Genomic DNA, 24466 nt, shown 5'->3' with positions numbered 1-24466 from the left:
TGACTTCTTTGCTAAAGGTTATTTGCATTTTTTAAAAGGGATTGAAAACCACCAAAACTCACCATTTCAGATTTAGCGAAACATTTTGTTACTCAGCAAAATGAGCAAAAATTTGAGCACAAATAGACACGCTATATGGCGAGTAAAGAAATTATTTGTCCAGGCTGAGAGCGCAAGGAGAAGGCGGGGAGCAGATGTTGCACCGGCACCATTCCCTGCACCTCGGAGATCTCTAATCTGGTTATTGATGCCCCAGGTGGCTGTTACACACACCAAAGAAGCAGGAAATGTGCTTGGGGCAGCTCTTGGACCCGCGGAGTGCCCCCGTCCCTCCCGCCAGCCGGTCGGCAGCAGCGGAGCCCGGTTGGTGTCTCCAGTCGCGGGCTCTGCGCCCAGATGTGCTGGAGTGGGAGCCAAGGTGCCCAGGAGCCATATGATCTCAAGACAACTACTAGGCTGGTTTAAGCTTGGGTTTAGCACAACTAAGCCACTTCAACCTGTCCTGCTTTATGAGGAATAATTACATATCTACTGGAGAAGACAGGACACAAGGGCCTGTCTGTCCAAGAACTGGGAATAGGGAAGCTGAGGTTCCTCTGCCAACACTTGCAAATACGCAGGGTGCAGTGACATGCGAAACAAAGCAAGGACATGTTTTTCTCTTTCAACTCTAGCAATGAAATCCCCAAGTGCTTCTGTGACAGTGGCATCTGATTCCATCATTTGTCCCTGTGAAATTTGATAAGAACTACTCAAAACATTGACCCTACATTCTTCATGTATGCAAATACAAGATGGTAATCACCTGCTATTACTCAAAGCCTACTTAAAAATGAGGAACAAACTCTGGCTATTGTTACAGAGTGTATTTTAACTGCTATTTTCCAATTGCAAAGGACTGAGAAAAGGGCAGGGAGAAAATGAAATGCAAAATTACCTGCATCCTGGTTATTAGCTTACACAGTCCGTAATATAACTTAAGTATGTTACTTGAATGCCTCAAGATTTTTTCAAGTACAGCTTTTCCCTCATTGTGAAGCTGATTAATTCAAGTATTTATTGGCAAAGGCCAATCCCTTCCTTGTGCTATCTGTAAGTGTGGCTCCCTGACTAGTCAAGAGTACCATTTATGTTTCTTCATGTTTATCTATATAACTTTTTTAGCATAAACTATAGATGTGGTATCTTTTAGTCCAATTTCTTCTACACTGCTCTTGGAATAAGAACTGAAGAGCACTTTGAGAAATGTCTTGAAATGCAGCAGCTTCACTACAATACTGCTGTTGTGTAATTACTTACCATAATGCTCCACCATGATTTAGAACAGATTTAGATGTAAACAGAAAATATATTTTTTCCATTTAGTAATTCAAGCAAATCACTCTGAATGCTGGACTACAGGAAAGCACTCTACACTTCTGATAAACTCCTCAGAAGATATATCTCAGAGTAGCAAGCAGCTTCCTAAAGTAGTGTTTATTCTTTACATAAGCCCCTCTACACATTCATATGCCATCTCCTGGGAAAAAAAAATCAAGTGCACGGTTTTGCATATATATAGTACACCTTAAAATAATCATGTGAAAGAAAGATCCACTCCATATTGTGCATTCCAGAATGATCTGATTTATCCAGGATATTCTGATATACAATCCTTGTACAAGAAAGTAATTTATCTGTCTCCACAATGTGTAGAAAAGTGACAAGACATGAAAACCAGGTGCCTACCTGAGTGATGTCCATTCCAGAGTCACAGCTCAATGGCTGGGTTGATGTGAGGCCATTCGAACCTATTATTGTTGTGATCACACCATTCTCATCAATTTTCCGAATCATGGTACCGTCAACGAAGTAAATAAATCCGTGCTTATCCACAGTGATACCTGGATGAAGGGAAAGGGTAAAAATGTGTTAGAGTGTTAATACTGACATTATCTAGATTTAAAAGCATGAGCTTAAATTTCTTCCTCTCAGACTCTGAAAACCTGCTGATTAAAAAAAGTATGACATTTTTTTTTTACTTATTACTTATTTGAGACTTATACAAACTCTATATGGAATGATCCTACCCACATATCAGACTCTTTGACTTACAGAGAAAGAAGGAATACACGAGGAAGAAACAGAACAACACAGCAGAGTCTTTGCTTGTAACGTAGTTCTATATACATAGAATTAAGATCTTCAGTAACTTTGTTTCATGTCCTTCACAAAGTGGGACAAGAGTAGCTTTTCTAAAAACTTATCTTACAGTTGATTTGTCTTCATTTTTATTTCTTTAATTCTCATGCAGAGACTTTTTTTTTTCCTTTATTACTGTACTGCCTGAATTATCAGAGAGTCTGAGCGAGGAAGAAGCACCCACAGAAACCAAGACATACTTTTGTTGTCATACACATAAAAAAGGTGCAAACCTGGCTCTGCTCAACAGGCAGAAGGAATATCTGTGCTACAGATAGTGCAGTGCTGCCCAAGATGATGCCTCCTGACAGTGATGGGCTTCACAAGGAGCTGGTTCAGTTCTCCCACTTCTGGATCGGCAATAGGTCCAGCACGGCTACACCGCGCAGGAGAGACGGACCCTGAAATGAATGTGAGGGCTACGCAAAGGAAAGGTCTTGGTCTTGTGTGTTTCAGCGGGGAAACTGAGGCACAGAGGGCCTGTTGTCTCCCACCACGTAGTCCAGCCATGTCAGAACTCATGCCCAGCCCTGGTCTGTTCCAGTCTAACTCTTTCTCCCCAGTTCTCCCTGCATTCAATCTGTTGGACTTTTCTATAGTACATGAATGGTAAGATCTTTTTTTTTTTCCCCACGAAATGTTGAAAATATAGCTAGAAAAGCACTTCTTTTCATGTTAGGTTTGTGAAATCCTTTCTACCAAAACTGCTCAATTTCTTGCTTTAAACTACTTCATAATTTCCCATTTAAAGTTGCATAACTGTGCAATTATAGCAGCTGCTGTGCACAGCCAAGCTATTTTAATAATGAATTTATGTTCTGCTACACAGAAATGAAAGGCAAAGGACTTGAACAGATGGTTTGGACAGTGGCATACAGAGTTCTTGATTTTATTCCTCTGCATTTAGCACAACTAAAGCTACATGTACTCTGAGTTTACAAAACGCTTATCTGCACACCAGTCTAGCATCTCATACAGCAATTCCACACATCATTAAAAAAGAAAAAAAAACAAAGCCAAATCAGATTCCTTTACCTCTGAGCCCCATTTCCCCATACTTAATTTAATTTCTGTAGTATATAGGAGCAGTTGTAGGTGGGAGCAAGGGACAGTAAGGAGTCTGGGGGGCAAGGGAAGAGGCAGGAGACTCTGAGGTTTGAGGATATCATCACAAAAAAAATATCCAGAGGCCATAACCATCTAGCGTGTAGCTATACTGCAGCATCCAGCACTCCTACTACATCCAGCTTCTGGGCTATTCATCAGTTGAAATTCTTTAAATTGTCAATACAGTGTGTTTACCTGGCTGTGAGCTGCTGTTAGAAGAGGGGTATTCACCATCCTGTCACCTGCTCTACCCAGGACAAAAAAACTCCCCCGACTGCCAAAGTGCCGCAGGGTACAGGCTTAAGCTGTATCGCTTTGTTATGTTAAACAGCTGACTGCTGAAATGTCCAGTTCACCAGGCCGGATGTCACCCGGGGGACTGAAATCCCCTGTGGGGGCCGGATGGGTCAGCTGGGGAAAGGCTGGGAGGTTGTAAAAAGGCTCAAGGAAGAGCAGCCATCTCAGGGCTTGGCTCCCTGCTGGACTGGGAGCTTGCAGCTCATGTCTCCTTGCAGCTCCCTCGGAGGATCTTTACTCTTTAATTAGAGTAACAGTGCTTTCAGAAACTACAGGATGACTGGCAAGCTCACAGCTATTGTCTGCTTCTGAGAAATCCAATTATAAACCTGAAAGACTGAAGGTTTGAAGGTGAGCTGAGGTAAAGAGTGCATAAAGAGTGCATCATGAGAAGCAGAAGGATGTGCTTTGGTGTTGGGGGGGTAACCTGTGTGTTCTAGTATTTGGGGAGGGATGGCATCTCTGTCTCTCACGCATGCAGAAGAGACTTTGCACTGGATAGACCTGTGCACACAGAAGGCCAGAATTAGAGGTGGCTGTGTTGACTCTGCCACTCCAGTTTGGAGCCACAGAGCAGGAGAAGCTGGGCTCTGAAACACCTCCTGTGGTTCTCGTGGGGATGCTCAGGGGTTCCTACCCTCCTGTCTGGTCTCTGTCCTGCTCTGATCAGCTTTATGCAGTACAGGGAGTATTAGTAAAGGGAAAAGCTGCTAGAAAATTGTTATAGATTTTTTTCTTTTTTTTCTTCAGGGATGTGTGAAGGTTGGAGACAAAAGTCTCTTTGATCCCAGACTCCTACTACTTTATGAGTCTCCCCAAGACTTCTTTTGAGAAGACAAAGCCATGCTGGTCTGCTGTGGCAGGCAAGGTGTGAGGATCAGGAACTGCTGTATGTGACTGTTGTATGTGATATTACTGATACTGCACCATGGAGCAGTATCAGATGCGATTTGATTTGCTTTCTGGTGTGGTTCACAGAAACCTGATGTGGGTGGGAACTGCAGCGCATGTGCTGTGTCTTGGTTTGCCTTTGCAGAGGGGTGGAGCTGTCTGCCAAGCAAAGAGCTCTGCTTCTCACCTGGGTAGCACAGCCCTGGATCAGACCCATGCCATGGGTAACACAAGGCTGGGATCTATCGCTAAGGCAAGCGCATCTTCTGTTTTACGCAATTTCCCTGCGAACAGATGGCTGTGTTGGCTGCAAACCATCCATTACATAAAAATCAAAAATTATGCTGCAATTAAATAAAGCTACTCAGCTGTGTTGCTGAATGGATTTCAAACACTGACTATATAAGAAAACTGAAGGTCCTTTAGTGTTAACAGTGCACATCTTGCTCTCTAACCGTTGCAGAAAGGCAGTCTATCTACAAGAGAAGTACGTATGTCAGTGTGATGGCATAAACAAGCCCATGTCTTTGGTATTTGTACTAAAGATAATAAATTCCTGGTACTTCCTAATAAGCCAGTTTCTTCAAGTATCAGTGTATATACATTCGACAACAAACTACTGCACCCAGTGCTTACTGCCATATACTAAAAATACCCATTTGAAAAAAAATTACTTATGCATTTAAGTCTTGTTGACAAATACCCAAATAAGGCATTAATTGGAAAAACGAATACAGATTTGTGGCTAAACTGTTCCAATTTATTCATTGTCAGAGTTGGATTCATTAATGTTCCTGTCACATCGTGCATGATGCTTCACATAATCTGTACTCCAAGAGCTTATTTTTAATCCTTTTCCAACATACAGCGTAATGCAGAATCAAATCACACACAGCACTTCAATTGTGCTTTAATCGCCGAGGAACTCAGAGAGGAAACATGCACATGCTGAGTGTAATGAATTGCACCAAATGCAAGTAGGAACACTGCTCACTCCATGAGGGAGTATAAAGGTCATTTCAGGTACCTTTTCTTTGCACAGAGAATGAGATGTAGCCTGTATTGGGCTGTTAATCTGATTGTTTTTTTTTTAAGGAACTGTTGCACTAACCTGTATGCCCAACTGATGCTGTCTTTAGGCTCAAATGTGACCTGTTGCACAAGTGACAGACTTACCTAGCTGGGATGTGAGATTCCTCATTAAACACTGATGTCTGAGAAAGGACAAAATAAACTTGTGCAAGGATTTAATCTTGTTCTTTGACTCGGGGCTGAGCACAACCCGTTTTTCTGAGTAACTTGCTTCTACTGAAGGACTGTTTCTAGTTATTGTTATTAACAGTAACTGAGACTCTCAGACATAGGACTAGACTTTGTATCTGAAAGTAGAACGGTAGCTGTCATGAAAGTCTATCTCCAGTAGATTTATGTGCAGACACCTTGGAACAATATTTGTAACACTCAGAGGCTTTTTAATCAGTACCATTTAAATTCTGTCAACTAATATTAAAAATGAACTGCTGCTAGTGCAGTCAGATGTGGCTACTAAGTGTCATCACTAGAGAGACTCAGCAGCAAGAGTTTTGATACTTACAACTGTTTTCTGCACAAAATAGTACCTAGTAGGTGGGCTGAGCATAACCATGGTAAGCATGGAAGGCTATAACCTCTCCTGTTACACGCTCTCAGGAGTGATTCTGGTTAAAGTGTTATTTCACTGGGCAGATCTGCCTTAGTGCACATACATACACAATACAAATGCAAATAACCCTTTGCAAGCAAACTGATCACTTTTGTATAAATTCACAATATATATGATTATTATACATAAGATTTTTCAGTCTAGAAACGTTGGCATTTCATTGTTAATAGAACTAAGCTTATAGTACTATTAAAAGCAATAAAGCAAACTCCCCACTAAGGTATTTTATTTTCCTTTCCTCCTGCCTTGAATTCTGCACTTGTATTTTAAAAGACTCTTTTTGGGAACAAATCCTTTTTGAACACATCAATAAACAGCAGCCAGAGTATGTTGCCCACTTCTGGAAATTCGACTTTACACCTTTTGCCCAGCTAAAAACTTCACAAATAAGCATTTTACATTGAAAACTACTAATTAAACTTCTGAATAATTTGCAAAAGAACACCTAGAACTACTGTTGAGACCCGATAAAAGAGAATGCCACCTTCTGCTGAAGAAAAACTGTATTTAGAAGGAACTTGTGATTCTCATAAAACTTTAAATAGGAAGAAGTGAATCAAATTGGTTAATTACCATTTTATGGTTGGTAAAAGGGCAAATTACATGCCATCCATCTCCAAACTTCTAAATGTCTCCAGTGCTTTTAATTAAAGCTGCCATCTAGAAACTACTAAAGCAATTTTATGCAATTAGTTATTTATAGGTTACCATAATACACCACTCAAAATATGATTCAAGTGATTTGCAGTCTGTTGCTTTGTGATCTTTGTCATCCTTACTTCATTACTGTCTCAGTACTAGAAGCAAAATACTCAGCCATTCTTTGTCAGCTGGAACACGACTTCAGTGCTTGCACTTGAGTGTTGTTCTCTTTAGATGCCTAACAGCAGAGCTGGAGCAGACAGCACTTTTAACTGCTGACTGTGAATGAAAACATCCTGCTTCCAGTCGGAGCTGGATGACTGGGGTCATTCTTGACAACAGTTAGCAGAAAAGCGAATAACTTATGCATTCAGATGGAAGTTGGATGAAAATTAAAATAAAACTTACTTTCTGAAAAGTTTACCTTAAATGTTCTACAAGTTTCCCAGATCTCTGAAATCATATGTCGCTAAGACGACTAAAGAGAAAAATAAGGAATAAATTTTGCTGAATCAAAAATGGCAAGAAATAAATTTTTGGCTGGTTCCGTGATGCATACATGACAATGATTTTCGGTTGCAAATCACCTTGTTTTGTCTACCTACTTTATATATTGCTAATGAAGCATCTCACCCCATTCTTCTTTCCTTTTTAAATTGTGTGGAAGGGTTGTAAAGGTCTTAGGAATTTATGGAACAGCAAAGATTGCTGGATAAATAGCATTGATCATTACCTGTGACAAGGGGGTCTTTTTTTTCCACAAAAGGCTATATTAGGAACATGGTGTATATCCTGCTGAAGGTAACAGGAATCTTTTAGCCGAGCAGGAGCAGGCCCTAAATGAGCTACTGTCATTTGTCAAATGTAAAGGTTTAATCTGAGCAGTTGTTCTTACACTTCATTTACTTAAGAAAGTATCGCTGCAGATAGTGAGCAATAAGACTGATTATTTTGGGATGTAAGCTACTGGGGTGAACACATTTTCAAAACCGTGATTTTTTTTTTTTTTAGTATTATTTCTTTAGTAAAGTAATTGCAAGCAAATGAATAAAACTATACTGCAGAACTGATTTTTAAAGTAAGCTTTCATTCGTGATGCTAGCTCATGGCCAAGGCTCCGACTGAAAAAGGTTCTTTGCTACAGCTGTGTGTGAGGTGTGTTTATGCACGGGATTCAGAACGTACTCCAACCTTCTGCCTTTCCCTGGTGTTTACTTTGAGGTCACTGCATCTGTAGCGAGGTCACTACACTGCGGTCAAGTTTTCTCACCCCTGTGCAGCGTTCAGTGTCTCGAGGCACCGACACTGCGCATCAGCCCTCTAGTTCCAGAGCCTGGTCTGGACTCAGGAGTCAAAAAGCAGATACTGCAGGAGCCTAGGTGCTTAAATCTTTGGATTTAGTGCTTGGGATTCCAAACGTTGTAAATAGCTTCTGACAATTAGCATTCAATCATTGCGGGGACTCACTGTTTTCACAAAAGCTAGTTTGCTTTTCCACCACGGCTGTCCTGTGTGGGTGCTCCGAGGTTGTCACAAATACAAGGTAATTGAAATCAGATGTTAATCTAAGACACTTTTCTTAGTGTACTGACTGGGAGATGCTGTAGCTCAGCAAAAATGTGTTAACTTGATTGTCTCAGCTTCTCACTGCCTCTGTCAATTAAGCTTGGGAAATCAAATATATCTGCATGTCTCAAGCCTGCTGATGTCAGAAGGGCAGGGTAGGTAAGTGTTTAATGCCTTTGATCCAGGCATTGGCTTTCCACTGATAAGTAGAAAAACTCCCAGGTATTTCTGTTAATTTTAATGCTTCTTACTGCTCCAATATTCAATGATTAATCTAGTTAAAAGCAGGACATTATTCTTTAATGCCCTATTATAAATACTAATTCGGATTGCTTAAATGATAGTGTAGGTGACCAGCACTGCCATAAATACTTTTTATTGAAAAAATCCCCAAACCCACCAAACAGAATTTCCCACCCCAAAATTAAAATCTGTTACTTGGTAAAGTTCAAGTGATTGAAATTCAGTCAATGATTAATATCTTGTGTAGTTACTACTTCATTTTCAATATCTTCTCGTGTAATAAATGTGTTCAGCTTGTCACAGATCTTATTTTATGTCCCCACCTTGTATCATTTCACATTCTGCTTAAGTACTTGGTCATCTATTACATGACTCATTAGTCTGAGATCTCTACAGAATTAAAGAAAGTTGTAGTTAAAATAATATATTGAAGTTCAAGTTTCAACTACATCACCCATGCATGTTTAAAAGCATCTTTCAAAGTCAGCCCAACATACAACAGTGTAAGATGAATGTTCACTAATCCCCATCTCTGGTCCTTCAGAGCAAAGTGGGAAGGGACTGAATAAAGCTACATGTGTTTGTTACCTGCAAAGCAGAAGTTGTGGAAAGTGGATCAAGTCATAATTGATTAGTGTGGCTTCGTGATGTTTTCCTGCCTGGCATTTAATTCCTGGTCACTAGGCAAAGGTAGTCTTGCCAAATAAAGATAATGAGAAATAAAAGTTGATGAAAGCCTTCAATCATTAAACAATCATGTAAGACTCTCCCAAAACCTACCTGCATGCCCACTGAAATAGAAAAAACTGTTATGAGTTCAAAAAACTTAAACCAGTATTTGAAACAACTTTCATTCAGAAAAGTCAATAAGAGTATTTGAATTTCTACTTATTTACATGCTTTCGAGGATCTTGCCAAACAGAATTAAGTTTCAGAAGTGTTACACAGTAGGTATTTCTTACCAATTTTGCAAATGGATAAACTGAGTCGTATAAAGAAGCCCTTATTCAGAATCACAAGCAGCCCACAGCAAAAATGAGGATACAACTTCAAAGCTGTAACTAACCAAGGTCAGGTGGCCACTAAAGAGAGTTCTTGGATATGACCTTTCTACTAAGAAAGAGGTAAATTTATTTTTCATTTGTAACAGGAAAAAAAGGAATACTCGGCACAAAAATAAGGGGCCAAATGGAAAAAAACGAAAAGTTTTTCTGCATCAGTTTAAAAAATAAATGCTAATCTTGTCTAGTCATGAAGCAATGCAAGTGGTTATATTTAATAATCTCTTGGCAATTACTCCATCTATTTCTGCATTACCAGGCAGCGTACTGAGAAATTAGAGGCAATTAATTTATTTCTGCGGTCAAATACTATGTAACATTGTGTTGCTTTGTGTTCAAGTATTTTTAAATGTGGGTAAGAGGTTGGTGAGTCTGTGGACTCACCATAACTTTTGTCAGTGTTTCTTGTCTCCTAGAAAAAATACTTTTGTGTATACTGTTTGAATGCTATTTCAGTAGAAACGTGGTGTCTTCTAATTGACAATTATGCCAATAACAAACAAAATAAGTGATATAAAATTGTATTTAAGTGAGACTTTTACATTTCTTAATAAGTAATAGATCTATGGGTACTAGGTAAGTATTCCCTACTACTTTCCAAGGTTATTCAACCTCTTACAGTTGAGAGGAAAACAAGGACATGCACTTTTAAGGCTATTATGATAATACACAGCTAATTGTTTGTACTGTGCTGGTGACTACAGGTTGATGCTGTGTTTTGTTAGACCCTGTACAAAAAGGGAATGTGGCAGTCCATGGTTTCTTGAGATTAAAATCCAAAACATAACAAAACTGACAATTTCAAACTGATGTAATTTAGAGTAGATGCACAAATCAAAAGCAGCTGGGAGCCATTACCTGAATTTGCCCATATACAAGCCATTGTCTGCTAACAGTTAAGGTTTTAATATCTGCTGGCTGCCCCTGAACTCATGAATTGCACTTTTATTCATCTTAATTTGTTTATGACTAGAACCTTCTGCTAAGGAAGCCAGCTATGCATGGGTATTTTTAAAGTAAATAGCATATTAAGAATTTTTACCAACATAGTTACCCAATAAGTAAATAAGATGGAACAACTAATTGTATTCTAATTAGATATAATCAATTGTAATCAGCAATAAAACATTGATCATTCTCCTGCTAAAGGATCTGAACCCCTTTGTTTTGTACTATTTTTAGAAGTGATTCATTACATTAATTAGTTGCCTGAAGATTAGCATTTATTTGCACTTACCTCACACCTTCTACTATTAAAGACACGTTAAAGTAGCTCTATAATTGCAACGTGTCTCTTGCTGAGCCTTAAAACAGGATTATTTGCTTGTCTTAGAGGCACTTCTGCCTGGATATACATTCTAATTTCCTACCGAAATACAGCCTTCCTGTATCAGCTCACAAAAAATAAAATATATAAAAATAACCAAACCCGGTTCTCAGAGCCAGTCAGCAAGAGGGAGCGGTGTGTGACGGGGATGCTGAGGACCCTTGTTCCAGGGATTTCAGTGGCAGGTGAGCATGATCAGCTGCTTTAGAGCACCAAATCCAGAGACTTTTCTCGCAGTTGCAGGGCACGCTGCAAGGGGATTGCTGGTGGCACTGGTGGGGATTCAGCCTTCACAGACGTTTTGCCTGTGACACTACAGGAGATTTTCTGACAGGAAGGCTGCAGCAAAATGCTTATTTCATGTGCAGTAGGTGAGATGCTCATGTTTTGTAAAGGGCATTTAATGAGGAAGGACAAGCTAGTGTTCCAAAGAAACCTGATTTTGCTGGCTCTCTGATTTGAACAGCCCTAAATTAATGTGTCTGAGTAAGCTCCATTAACATTCTAAGAGTCAACTCAACGCATAAAATCTAAAAAATTGACTCTGCGATCACATTACTTGCTTTAAAGTTAAATATAATTAAATGCTGCCACTTCACAAGTGAAAGGTAATAAAAGAGGAGTGTTGCCCCACAAGGAAAGAGTATTTCAGAGGACGCCAGCTGGAGCCGGCTGCTCACGCTGCTCCCTCGTGAAGGACTGGTGCTATTAGAAACATCAGTGAGCTTTGTGAAATGATTTGGCTTGCTTGTAGTTGGTTAAATCATCACCTCAGACCAATTTTTGTATGCCCATTTGCATTTGAGTTTCTAAATAAGGGAGGGAAATGACAGATGACCAACACCAAGAACTTCAGATATGCTCTTTTCTTACCTCTTGGGCTGTTGAGAGAGGCCTCGGACGCCTTTCCGCCGTCCCCGCAGTGACTCTGGTCAAAGGGAAGGCACTGATCCCCTGTTCCTGCCACCACATCTGCATTTTTGGCCAGATCTTTTGTTTCAATGAGAGATTTTGCTTTGTAGACTTTTCTGGTGTTGGTATCTGACAAGTAAAGGGATTCTGACACAGGATCAATGGCCAAGTAATATTTATGAGCAGGGCTTGTACTGAAACAGAGAAGAACATCAAAGTTAAATTGTTTTTTATTTTTAATGTGTTTGTGGCAGCATAAAAAATTGTATTCTACTTATCTGAAGACATCTGTCCAGTGATTCGGGGATGACAGAGGCATAAGTGAGACCAGCTTTGACGTGGCTCCCGCAAGCAGCACGGCTGAGCAGGAAGGCAGAGTCCTGGCTCAGTATAAAGCTAACTGGAGTGACTTCAGCTTAGTTATCATTATTACTATCAAAAGCAAGGTCAATTTTCTATACCTGAGGAGTTCTAGTTCTCTTGACACTGCAAACAAATCCATGAGTTGCAGCAGAGTGAATCACAGACTGTTCTGCAGGGGCACAAATACCCACTCTTGGTTATTTTTATCTGTTTCTAAACCTTAGGAAATATGAAGGTGTGAAATACGGTGCCTTAATTCTTGCCGACTGTATTGTCAGGAGCAAGGCAGAAGGCCAAGTACTGTCAGTGCAACTAGGCATGAATTAATGCATCATGATTCATGCACTGAAGTGCCTTATTGAGATTATAAAATGTTATTTAAAAAAAATATTTACATATGTTAATTAAATGGTCAGGATCATAAATTCTAATTGGAGAACTGGGTTGCATCTTATTAACCAGCAAGACGTTTTGTTTCTTTTTCAGAGCAAAGTCAATTTCCAGTTTGAGGGAATTATCTGAGCACATGGCACACCAGGCTGGTGTACTGAGCCTGGTGAGTCCTGCTTATAAAATAAAAATCCAGAGAGGTGTAGATTCTTTAAATCGCACAGTTGGGGTTGTTAATGGGACATTTTATTAACATTGGTACAACACTACTCCAGGTTGCTGCAACGAAGTTAGAAGCAAGTTACTCCTCTCAGCTTTGGCAGGTCTGTTTGTGGTGGGGTTGCCAATGCTTGGGTACAGCTCCTTCTGCAGGGTCAGGTTTTCATGCTACAACAAACCAGGGAAGGAAGATTCTGGATAAAACAGACATGAAGAACTGGCAGAGGCTCCAGGACGGATATGTAATGAGATGATACTGACTTATTTTACTGACTCAATTTCAGACCGATGGAGCCTCTTGAAATAGGAAGTTTTTGCTTGGCTGAGGCAGATACTAAGCTCTATTAATAATTCGTTAGACAGTTCTACCTTAGTGAGCAATGTTGTGAAACAATGGAAAAATTGCTTGCTGATATTTTTATTTTAGCAATCTATTGAGTTACTTTATATATTGCTAAGAACCTTCTAACAGATGATCAGCTGAAATCTTATTTCCATTTATAAGTGATAAGGCTAATGTTGTACCACGATAAATGTGATAGAGCTTGGGCCATTTCTCTCAGTTCTTATTCTCCATCTAAAAAGGGATATAAACTACTCAGCTTCTCTGAGGACTGGGCCACAAGCTAGACTAGCTTAAAGCTGACCTTAGTCACAAATCTCTATACGAGACACAAGGGGGAAATATAAGGAAAGGTATATTCCCATAGTTGGGGAACAGATGTGAAACCCAGCCCAAGGAAACATAAGACAGTGGTATGATGAAAGGTAAGAGGATGAGCTAAAGCAATTAATGCCAAACTACAGATCACCAGTATTACAAAATTTTGTTTGTTGGGAACACTAAGAATCATTTGTGCCCTCTGGAGTGAGCTCAGAAGAGACCGGCCAGCCAAAAGATGACTTTTTACGTAAAATATTTCTGTGGAAAAAGTTGCAAGGAGAATTCTAGATGTTAAATAAACATGTTGTTCATCATGCAGAAACTGTGGAGAAGCAGGGGTCGTTATACACTCTCCTTGTAGAGACATTTTCTGTCACCCTTGTTGTTACATTTAATAGACCGGCTTTTAGAAAACTCTTCATGTCTGTGCTTCAAGCCTTGCATACTACAACATTTAAATGTAAAGAGTATTAGCAAAAAAATGGAACAAAATCAAATACTTCTTATCTTTGCAGGAGTTTGCAATCAAATCTAAATCTGATGTTTTAATTAAATTAGCCTATTAAAACCTCTATCAAGTAGACTAGGATTACAATGAACCCTTCCAGAACAAGTGATTACTATCCTGTAGTAAAATTTTGCCCTGCAACTGCAAATTCTAGTTTCCATTTTTATCAGTTACTAAAAGCCTTGCTATTTCCTATTAAAACCTTGATGACAGGAAAAACCAATGAGATAAGTTGTTTCTAAAGAGTCAAAAATAAGATCAGTGACCTCTGTACTGGTCTCCAAACTCTATCACTTTTTACACAGTGGTCCTGGTAAAAGAAACCCTTTTTCCCTGCTCTCTTGGAGAATAAAGGTTATGTTGAAGAATGGGATTTTGAAGCCTTTTCCTGCTTGGACTGTCATCAGCCTCTGACACCTTTTAGTTGTTTATTTATATGTTTCTTTGATAACCCCAGAAATTTCCACCAGGGACTGCTGAATACTCACTCATAACCTCCAAGGCTGTATTTACTTCAAGTGGTTTCCTTCAATTTCCCACAGATTTGACTTGGACAGAATACTGATAGAGGCAATTATTATTGTAATTAATAGGGCTGGGGTAGTTGAGCATTGTCACAACTTGACTGAATTAAGGTTTAAGCTCATCTCCAGAAACCAGTATTAGTGAACAGGTATTTAAAAATATTCTGCTTTACAAAAGAAAACCCTGAATTTAAAGCCTGATTCTTGTTCAGAATGCATTACAGAATAAATAAGTTTGATTTGCTTCATTTCTTTATTTTACAAAGATACAGGTCAGTTTAAAGCAAATGGAAACAATCCTAGTTAAAAAATAGAACCTTGCACTTACCAACTAGGAAATATTTTTTCAAGTTTTCATTGTAAAACATGTGAGAAGTGACACCATCTGTAAGCAGGCTGGCAAATAATCTATAGTAGTCAATAGCATTCTTGTGGCTAAAGCGAGTAATTCCAGCCAGTGCTCTCATCCTGCAAACACGTTCAGTCCACACTCTGCTTCCTCCTATGCTATGAAGTTACCGGCTTAGCTTGTGCTAGTGCTGCTTTATTTATCTCACTTAAGTACTGAAATGCCAAGCAGTTTGTTTCTAAGGACACAGGGTGCCTTGCTGGCTCTGCCTTGCCTGCAGCATCACCTCTACAGCTCGCTCACTGTCTGTTGCAGGAGCCGAATGTACGACATTCATTCTTTGAGAGAAACCCCTGCACTGCAATGCCAAAATGCCAGCTGGAAAGTGGGGAAGCCGCTTGCTTTTGCTACAGCTGGAGATGGAACTGTGACACAGCATCCTCAGCTCTGGGGTCTGCTGTGTACCCTCTAACTGCAGCAGATTTTAAAGTTTGTAGTATCCTAGAACCACTACAGCACAGTCCTCTCTGTGACTATGAAGCCTTTTTCTGTTATTACTCTGTTGCTAAAACTCCAGTTTCCTTGGCTGGCTATATATCTGATCATTCAAATAACATGTGAAATGAATATGACAGCTATGAAATGCATTCTCAGCTTTTGGGTTTAAACCCCTCCTCCTCTGCTTGGTGATCAGCAAACAGAATTTTAGACAGAGACTTCATTCCTTCAAAGAGAACAATCAAACCTACTTGACAATAAACAAAGGTAAATTTGATTAACAATTATTTTTGTTAAATTCAGAGCGTTTCTCTACATCTAGACTTCTAAAAGGACTTTTGTAAGGCTTTTTCCTCAAACACAGTTCACATATTACTATTACTGTGCTTTACTTACCTATGTCGTGTGTCTCTATTCCTAGGCAAGACAGATCAGTTCAGGTTTAAAAAGAAAAAGACAAGAAATGTTAGTCCTCAACAAAACTGTATTCTTCGCCTGACTGCTCATAGAGCTGTACCCCAATAACAAAACATTGCTTATCCTGTTACTCAGTATTACTGCTTTCTATCAAACTGCTTCCTTTCCACTGCCTGCATATTGTCAAGTTAATTCAGAACAATCAGCACAAAACATCATCACCAGCAACATTAGCCAGCTGGAGATTCATGGGTATTAAGTAAGGAAATATCAGTGTCTGAAATCTTTCCTGCCTTCCTCTCTGACCCTGAAAGGGAATGGGAAGCCAGAGTCATAACTACGTGGGAGTGAGACTGCAATGGCAGGTTTCATTGTCTGCTTAAACTCAGTCACATTGTTTGTTATAGATGAGGAAAAACTTAATTTTATTAATTTTAAACACAATAAGTCTGTCTTCAGCTGTGATGCTGTGACTTGATACTTGATACTCTGCATATTTGCTATTGAATTATGGGGTTTTCTTCAAAAAAAGCACTTCATGGAATATTTCAAATTTTGAGAAAGTGTTTGCAGGGCAAGAATTTAGCTTTATTAATTCTGCACTTTGTAGAAATTAGTTATGCAAAATTTGTTCTAAAGGCCACTTAAGAAGCCCTTTTTAATTGCTGCCTTTAAAGTAAGCGCAAGTTTTCTGGTGAGTTTCTTTGACAGTTGGTGAAATGTATGTTCACCAGACAACTAAATGTGGCTGCTACTTTAAGTCCTAAAGGGAAAAAAAGGCTCGCCATGGTTTTCATAGGCATATCACATCCAGGTTAATGAACGCTAGTCAGGGAAAGTTAGTTATTTTATTTTTTTTTTTTTTACCTTAATTCTAATATACCAATTGAGTTTCCAGAGGGAAAGATCCGTCTGACGAAATTGAAGTCGCCGATATACACGCTGCCATCGGGCCCAGAAGCGAGAGCAACCGGGGCAAAGAGTTTGCTGCTGAGTGCGAGACCGTTGCAGGTGGAGCACGAGACGCTCCTCTGGTGCCCGTTGCCCATCACGGTTGAGATGACTGGTGGCTGCTGCGAAATGAACATGTTTTCACCATTTCCTTTGTGTACGATTCCTAAGGGTTGGGGAGGGGGGAGCAGAAAACAGAGACAAAAAAAGCAAATGTATAGCATTTAAACTATTCTGCAGCTTTGGGTGATGCAATTCTCTAGAAAATCAGATTACCAAGCCAGCAACAAACATCAGGTCTTTTAAAGACTGCCACAGGGTTGCACTAATCTCTTCCAATTTTGTTCAGTCCCAAGATTTGCCATCACCCTTTTGTCGATTAGCGGTTAGCGGCTATTTTAAAAGCCAACATCATGAGGAGAACTCATGGTTGGTTAATGCTCTAACAAATTGACTGTTAATTGCAGTGCTATCTGATTTCTTGGGGATTACTATTTTAATATTCATTTTATTCATAAATTTTTATTAGGTAGCAGAGGAATTTCTTAGGCAGTTTGAATATTTAATTAAAGGAGATTAATAGCAGGAGCACTATGCATTTTTCACAAAAGAGCACTGAGTGGCAGTATAAAATCAATATTCAAATTTAAATGTGCGTTCTTCATGGTATATCAAAATGGTGCCAAGTGCAGGAAAGCCAAGTTAAGAGTCAAGGAGTAATTTGGAGGCACAAGTGAATCTCTTACCAGCAAGAGTATAGTAAGTTCTGCCATAAAGTTTAAACCAGCTTTCCAGTGTGTCAGTATTTCAGCACTGCTCCGTGGCATATGGCATTGAAAGTCTTCCCAATTGCTGGGCCGGTGATACCAGAACCAGTACAAAGAAATATTGTCTCAAGCTAACAGCTGTGGTGTTTATTTTAAATAACAATGTGGTAATGTAGTTAAGAAGTACCTTTAAAATGATATGCTATTGTAAGATTTTGTCTGTTTCTGTAGAGGCAGATGGGTATTCTTTTAAACTGCAGTCCAAAATCTCTTATTTCCCTTGGAAAGCCCAGAACTTCATTAGAGAAGTGGCCAAAAAAAGGAATAAACACCTGCGAGTACGCGGCTGAAGAAAACATGCAGGCCAACTCAATGTGAGTGATAAAGCATGATTCAACTTTACTGCCCGAGATAGTGTGCATTTATACCAAATACCATAATTATGCATACTTGTCTCTATCTAATAGGCTAAGCACTAAAAGGTTACATTTACTTACTCCACCTACTTGGGTTTAGCTAGCTATGCGCATCCTGCATTCTTCTGACTCTTATCTCTTCAAGGATATCCTGACCCTGCCTTAGTTAGTACTTTTCCGTTCCCCCCTTCCCACGGCCTAATAGACAAGCTAACTAAGGCCTACTTATGTCAACTAAAATGGGCTCTGCTCGTACAGTTGCTTGGTGGACTCATGTCCACGCTCCTTGAGCCAATCCCTGACAAACACCCAGGAATCTAATTTCTGGAGGACTCTTACATTAGGGAATGAGCATATTCCAGATACTGCAGGAAGTACATGTTGAGACATATCTGAACTTGCCCGAAGTATGGCAAATGTCTTTATGTACTGTTTCTACCAGCTTTTGTTAGATTATTTTTTGTGGCTTTCAGGCAAGTTTGAAGCTAAAATTCTCCTTGGAAGTTCCTGAGTGTTGCCAGAGCAATTTTGAAGGGATTTAAAAAATATATATTTCTGAACAACAGAGGACAGAATACACATATTTGTTTGAATGTTATCTTAAAAAAAGTATCTTGGAAACACACCATTAAAATTAATGGCAATATCCTTCCTTACACACCAGATAAAAACACTACTAAATGAGGATGCTGCCCTTTGTCTGAAATTAACAATGTAAAGGTAATCTTTCAACTGCCTCATACAAATGCCAGTAAATAATTAGGGCTCCAGAGAGTATGTTTTGCTGTCAATAAATGTAAGCCTGTGCTTAATCTCAAGCTTTTGAGCTGTTGCTTTAATTTCAGTCAGTGCTGTGTTTCACTGGGGCTGAAATTACCGTAAAGCATAAAGTCCCCGTAAAATTACTTTCCTTCTCCCAGATAAATAAAAATAGAATCAATACACTTGCCCATCAAAAGAAAAATCTAATTCAACGAATACTCTGAGAAATCGGTTAATAGGACATTGATTTGTATTCATGAGATATGGGTGTCTTTAAAAGGTACCAGTGTTTATAGTATGTGTTCTCTTTGTGACTATAAGAAATGCCCTGAAGATCTCTCAAACTGACCAAACTCTTTGTGTTAGAAAGCATTAAACTCTCTAATCATGTCACAAACTATATGTGATCAAACCTCTAAACTGGAGGGGAAAAAAAACGGGAAAAGAATAGTTTAGCATAGCTGAGAACAGCATGCGATCCTTTGTTAATCCAACAGTCATACTGATACATAACTGTGTACATTCAAAAAGCTTGAGTTTCCAGTGACAGCCACATGGAAACAATATATGTTATTTCACATCTGTACTGCTGGTATAGGACATACTTTTTATTTATTTTATTAATTTTTATTTTTTAAAAAAATATATTTACATCTGACATTAGAACACAGTCTTTACTTGCCATGGTTTCTGCAAGTCAGTACTTGTAAGTCCACAGTTTAGACTGTGCTATGAAGTGCAATTCTGTAAAATTGCATGTATTTATTTTACAACTTTTCTGTTGTACCTACTTATTTTGTAACATCTCTAAACTGAACAGTGTTTTGGGGAGGGAGGGAAGTGTATCCCCCCTTGTGTCTGAGTAGGGCTATTGCGCACAGCAGCAGACCTGCTGAAAGACCAGGCTTAGTGCTTAAAGTTAGGTATAAACTCCTCAGGACTGGCCAGCTAACCAAGCAAAGTGCTTCTAGTTTGAAAACAACGTTGTAATTTGCAATAGAGAATTTTTAGAAAGACATTTATGCTATATTCCAATGCTATTTCTATAGTTAATCCAGTGACAGGTTTTCAAAAACAGATGCAAGTTTCACGCTTCTAAAAAGAGCAGCTCTTCATGCATAGTGGGAATGCTTTAATTAAAAGTAAAAAAAATCTCAATATATTGATACTTCAGAAGGCTACTCATGCTTTTCATTTATAGTGGCATGGAGATAAGCCTGAAATGTATAATTCTAAGTTTGAACCATTTCTTGTCCTTATTCATACAACCAAATGGAAGAGCAGTTCACTAGTTTCTAGATGAGACCAGAAGCACACTCATTACTTTTATTCTTTTGGTTTAACACAGTTCATTATTTGGTTTTGTTGCTTTAATATGAGCCTGCAGGCTGCTCTGTTAGGTATGCACTAGCTATGATGTAGTCATTGTTTTTCTGCTCCTAACTGCTTTTCTGGTTCCTACACATGAGCCAGGTGTGGATGCTCAAAGCCTGTTAGAATCACGAGGAACATCTGTACATCCCTGAGCTCTGGCTGGGCTCTGTCAGCCTCGCTGGAGATGCTCTCACATGCAAACTGAGAACAGAAGAGACCCACTGATTTCAAGCCAGATGTGTTTATGCCCTCCCCTCCCAGATTGTGTCCCTTTGAGCAATAGATAAAGATGTTCAGCAGCTTCCTCCGGCTTCAGCCTGGATCACGCCCAGCGCAGTGGGAACATCAGAGGAAGAGGAGCAGGTACAAGAAGCTGCACATTCCCCACCCTTGTTATTGGGCTGGGGTAGCTGGTTTGGGAGGAGGTGGCACATGGCTGACAGGTCTCTGCTCTCTGGTGTTCCCAGCCCCACCACTGAGACAGGGCCAGGAAACTATTTGTCACCATGTGCCCCGTGCTCAGGAAAGCAATGACCGAGCCCCACTCAGATTATAATTTTATACTTCACAAAATCTCAGAACATGTTAGTGCCTATGGGGTGAATTATAGGGGTAACCACTGCAGTTAGCAGCCAGTCATATAAATAGGAGTTACTGCCAGCAATTTAGTCTTGGAATTAAACTATGCAAGTGGTAAATTGGCACTAAGGAGTAGACTATGGGGCTCACAGTTGGGGGCTGAGCTGGCTGAGGTCAGATTTCTCTTTGTGTTAAATGTCAATAGCTGGCATTTAAAAGAGACAATCTATACAAACCAATAAGACAGGGTATGAAAGAACCGCTGTTTAAAATGTCAAACTATTTTAAATCAAACCAGAAATCCAGATAATTTACAAACTAAATCTGACCTTTTGTATTAGGAATATTTATCCTGTAGATGTGCATTCAACAACAGAACTTGTAAAAACCTGACAGCTATACATCTGTGCATGAATCTTCATTAACAGAAGTCTGCAGATGGAAATTTTAGTGGGCAGACTCTCAGCTGGAGCAAATGGAGAGAACTTTACTGAATCCAATACGTTGTTGATTTATAAGTGCCCCAAGTTGTTCTTTCCCCAGACACTGAGATATCTATTGGCAAAACCATATTTTTTCTAGTTGCCATAATTTATCTACAAGTATTGTTTTAATAATTTAATCCCACCAGTTTCTTATTATAAATGTTAAGGGAGAAAAAGTAAAAAAAACCTCAGGAATAAAAGAAAAGCAGTAAAAAAAGAGATTCAAGTCTCCATGCTTGAAGAATTTCTATGCAGGGTTAATGCTGTGACACCAAGAACACACTATAAACTGACCTAAAATGTGGTACTTCTATACAAACAGTGCGAGAATGAACCTAAATTAGTGTGCCCTTTTGCTGCCTGCATGATGACAACGTGCTAGTGATCGCAAGAGTTAGTGTTATTAATGTTTAATACCTGGGAGCCAGAACATCAAAAACATCCTTTCTGATGGCATTTACAGTGTAGTTCTCAATAAATGAGGGTGCGCATTCAAAGAGGATTACATATTAGGAAGTGTAATGCTTAAAATCTGAACAATTAATTCCTTTAAAATTTGTATTCTTCTTCTGCATGGCCAGTTAATAAAGAAAGGACTTACCACTTTGTGGATTTAATACGTGGTGTTTGTTTATAGACCAGCCTCCCAGATTTGAAGCATCCATTTCAAAGCCTTGAAGGATTACTGTTCTCTTCTCCCACAGAATAAAATCAGCACATGTTTCATATTCATATCCCACCGACACTGCAAACAAATAATTAAAGATCTATCAGTCTACCTTTCCCTCTGTGAACTACCAGGTAATTTTTCATTCCAGGTTTTGATATTCATATGTCAAGTAATGATGCCACTAATTTTCCTCTGCCTGATTAGTATTGTTGAGTGGTATTTTTTTTAAAAAAAGGATTACTATGTTATTACAGCTATAGCGACTACTGATTCCAAAGCAGAAAATTTTCTGTTGTATCAGTTATGGATTTCTTAATAGTATGAATCTCATCCAATGACTCCTGACTTGGTTGTTTATTGCATTTCTGCTTATTACCTGAATAACAGCTTAAACAGAAAAAAATCCCCGTTAAAACAAACTGTTTTAAATTCGGTTGCTAATTGTAAAACCTGTAGTTAGGCAGAAATGGATTGCCAAGCTGAAAACTTCTAGAATTAAACATTTATCTTAACAGTCTTGCACATCACATGGTTCCCCTCTACATCTGGCCAGAATACCTGCTGAAAATCAGAAATTTCTCAAAGGATGGTGGTTTTGGGGGTGCCTCAAACTGGTCAAAAATCCTTCCCTTTCATACTGTACAAAACAAAATAAAAACAAAATAAAAACAAAACAAAAATAAAACTCTTAGAGGTTCTCCTGCCTCTCTACTTTGTGCTGGTGAGACGACATCTGGAATACTGTGCCCAGTTGTGGCCCCTCAGTTCCAGCAGGACAGGGAACTGCTGCAGAGAGTCCAGCGCAGCCACCAAGATGCTGAAGGGAGTGGAGCATCTCCCGTGTGAGGAAAGGCTGAGGGAGCTGGGGCTCTGGAGCTGGACAAGAGGAGACTGAGGGGTGACCTCATTCATGTTTACAGATATATAAAGGGTGAGTGTCAGGAGGATGGAGCCAGGCTCTTCTTGGTGACAACCAGTGATAGGACAAGGGGTAATGGGTTCAAACTGGAGCACAGGAGGTTCCACTTAAATATGAGAAGAAACTTGTTCCCGGTGAGGGTGCCAGAGCCTGGCCCAGGCTGCCCAGGGAGGTTGTGGAGTCTCCTTCTGTGCAGACATTCCAACCCGCCTGGACACCTTCCTGTGTAACCTCATCTGGGTGTTCCTGCTCCATGGGGGGATTGCACTGGATGAGCTTTCCAGGTCCCTTTCAACCCCTCACATTCTGGGATTCTGTGATTCTTCAAAATGTACTCTTGGTATCTCTACTATACCAACTTTTTTTTTTTAAAGTTATTTTTCTCACCCAGAAAACCTTTTTAGATTTCAGTGCAACTATTCATAAAGGAAGAACGTTATTTTGGTACCAAATCCCCAAATTTAATCTAGGAAATACTGAGACAGTTCAGCCCTTTCCAAAATAAAAATATCTGTAAAAATATTTTAAGACGCAAAATAAAAAATAATTAAGAACACAGTTTCTGACATTGTCAATATTTTCTTCTCACTTTTTCTGAGTAGTAGCTTCAGGTACATTTTACTTGAACCATAAATAGTTTTAATGCCATCTAAATTCCATTACTGGCTGCAGTCAAAATATTTTGACCAGCTATAGCAGGGAGCATTTGTGTCTGTAAGATAAATGTTTTATGGCAAACTGAAAGCTGTTGCTTACAGCAACTTCACTTAGAGCCGCTTTATCATTTTAGCAGAAAGAACCTGTTTTCGCAGCTAAACTCTGACTTGTAAAAATTGCATCTCCTTAAGTACTGTAAATATTGTATGTTTTAAACATTATAGGTTTCGGTCTGAGGATAGAGCAGACACTTGGTCCATTTTTTGTGTTACAGGAGATAACTGCTGATGGACATCAGCAGTTTCTGGGTCGCTCCCCAGCTGTGGGCACAGAGCTGGTCCCAGAACGGCTGCATCCTGTGCTGGGATGAGCCACCAGCCACCAAACGTGCTGTGTTCTGGGTGTTAATGCGGAGAGAAGACAAAGGGCAGATTTTTCCTATGAAGAAACCTCACATTTGCCGCTTACACATTGGCATCTTCAATCCATTCACACACTTAACACATTCAATCCTGGGTCAGATGTGTATACTTGAAAAATGTAAAGCCCTGCAATACGGAGTCACTCAGTCTTGCTCGGTGAACCATGACAGGCCCACAAGACAGCCCAGCATCTCCTGTTGGGTACCCGGCTGGTATCTGGGTCAAAGGAGGTACAACAATTTACACAATCTGATAATCTCTTCCAGTGGATCCTCAGCGGCACATTGACACTGTAAAGTGTCTGCTATTCCCTGCCGACATCTGATGTTTCTGAGCTGTCCAATACCCCCCAGAGGTCACCATCCTCTTCCTTAGAGTTGCCCTGTTCTCACGGTTATTGTGCGTAGCTGCCTCTCTGTCCCTTCTCATCAGAGAGACACCTGGACATATACTCACTTACATGCCTACAACCATGTTTCCATGTATGCTTACACATATTTATGAAAAAAGCCTCTGCTCCAACAAGGAGTGTCATGTAAACTTAAAGGAGGGTCTCCTGAAACATCTAACTGGAGATACTGATATGCCACCTGTGAAAATTTC

The 24466-nt window shown here is 39.6% G+C and overlaps 1 protein-coding gene across 12 annotated transcripts in view; it reads right to left on the bottom strand.

Moving 5' to 3' along the window:
* TENM1 (teneurin transmembrane protein 1) overlaps window positions 1-24466 on the bottom strand; it is an 814857-nt gene that overhangs the window by 45080 nt on the left and 745311 nt on the right. For all 12 annotated transcript variants that reach the window (XM_065077940.1, XM_065077943.1, XM_065077939.1 and 9 more), the window contains 5 exons: window positions 21797-21940; window positions 16729-16978; window positions 15841-15861; window positions 11891-12123; window positions 1729-1883 (listed from right to left, as the gene is read on the bottom strand). In XM_065077940.1, coding sequence (XP_064934012.1) covers window positions 1729-1883; window positions 11891-12123; window positions 15841-15861; window positions 16729-16978; window positions 21797-21940 — 803 coding nt within the window. The remainder of the gene's footprint in view (window positions 1-1728; window positions 1884-11890; window positions 12124-15840; window positions 15862-16728; window positions 16979-21796; window positions 21941-24466) is intronic.

The sequence above is a fragment of the Columba livia genome, chromosome 12 (assembly GCF_036013475.1).
Source record: "Columba livia isolate bColLiv1 breed racing homer chromosome 12, bColLiv1.pat.W.v2, whole genome shotgun sequence".
In the NCBI taxonomy this organism is placed as follows: domain Eukaryota; kingdom Metazoa; phylum Chordata; class Aves; order Columbiformes; family Columbidae; genus Columba; species Columba livia.
This window is presented reverse-complemented; position numbering and strand designations above follow the sequence as displayed.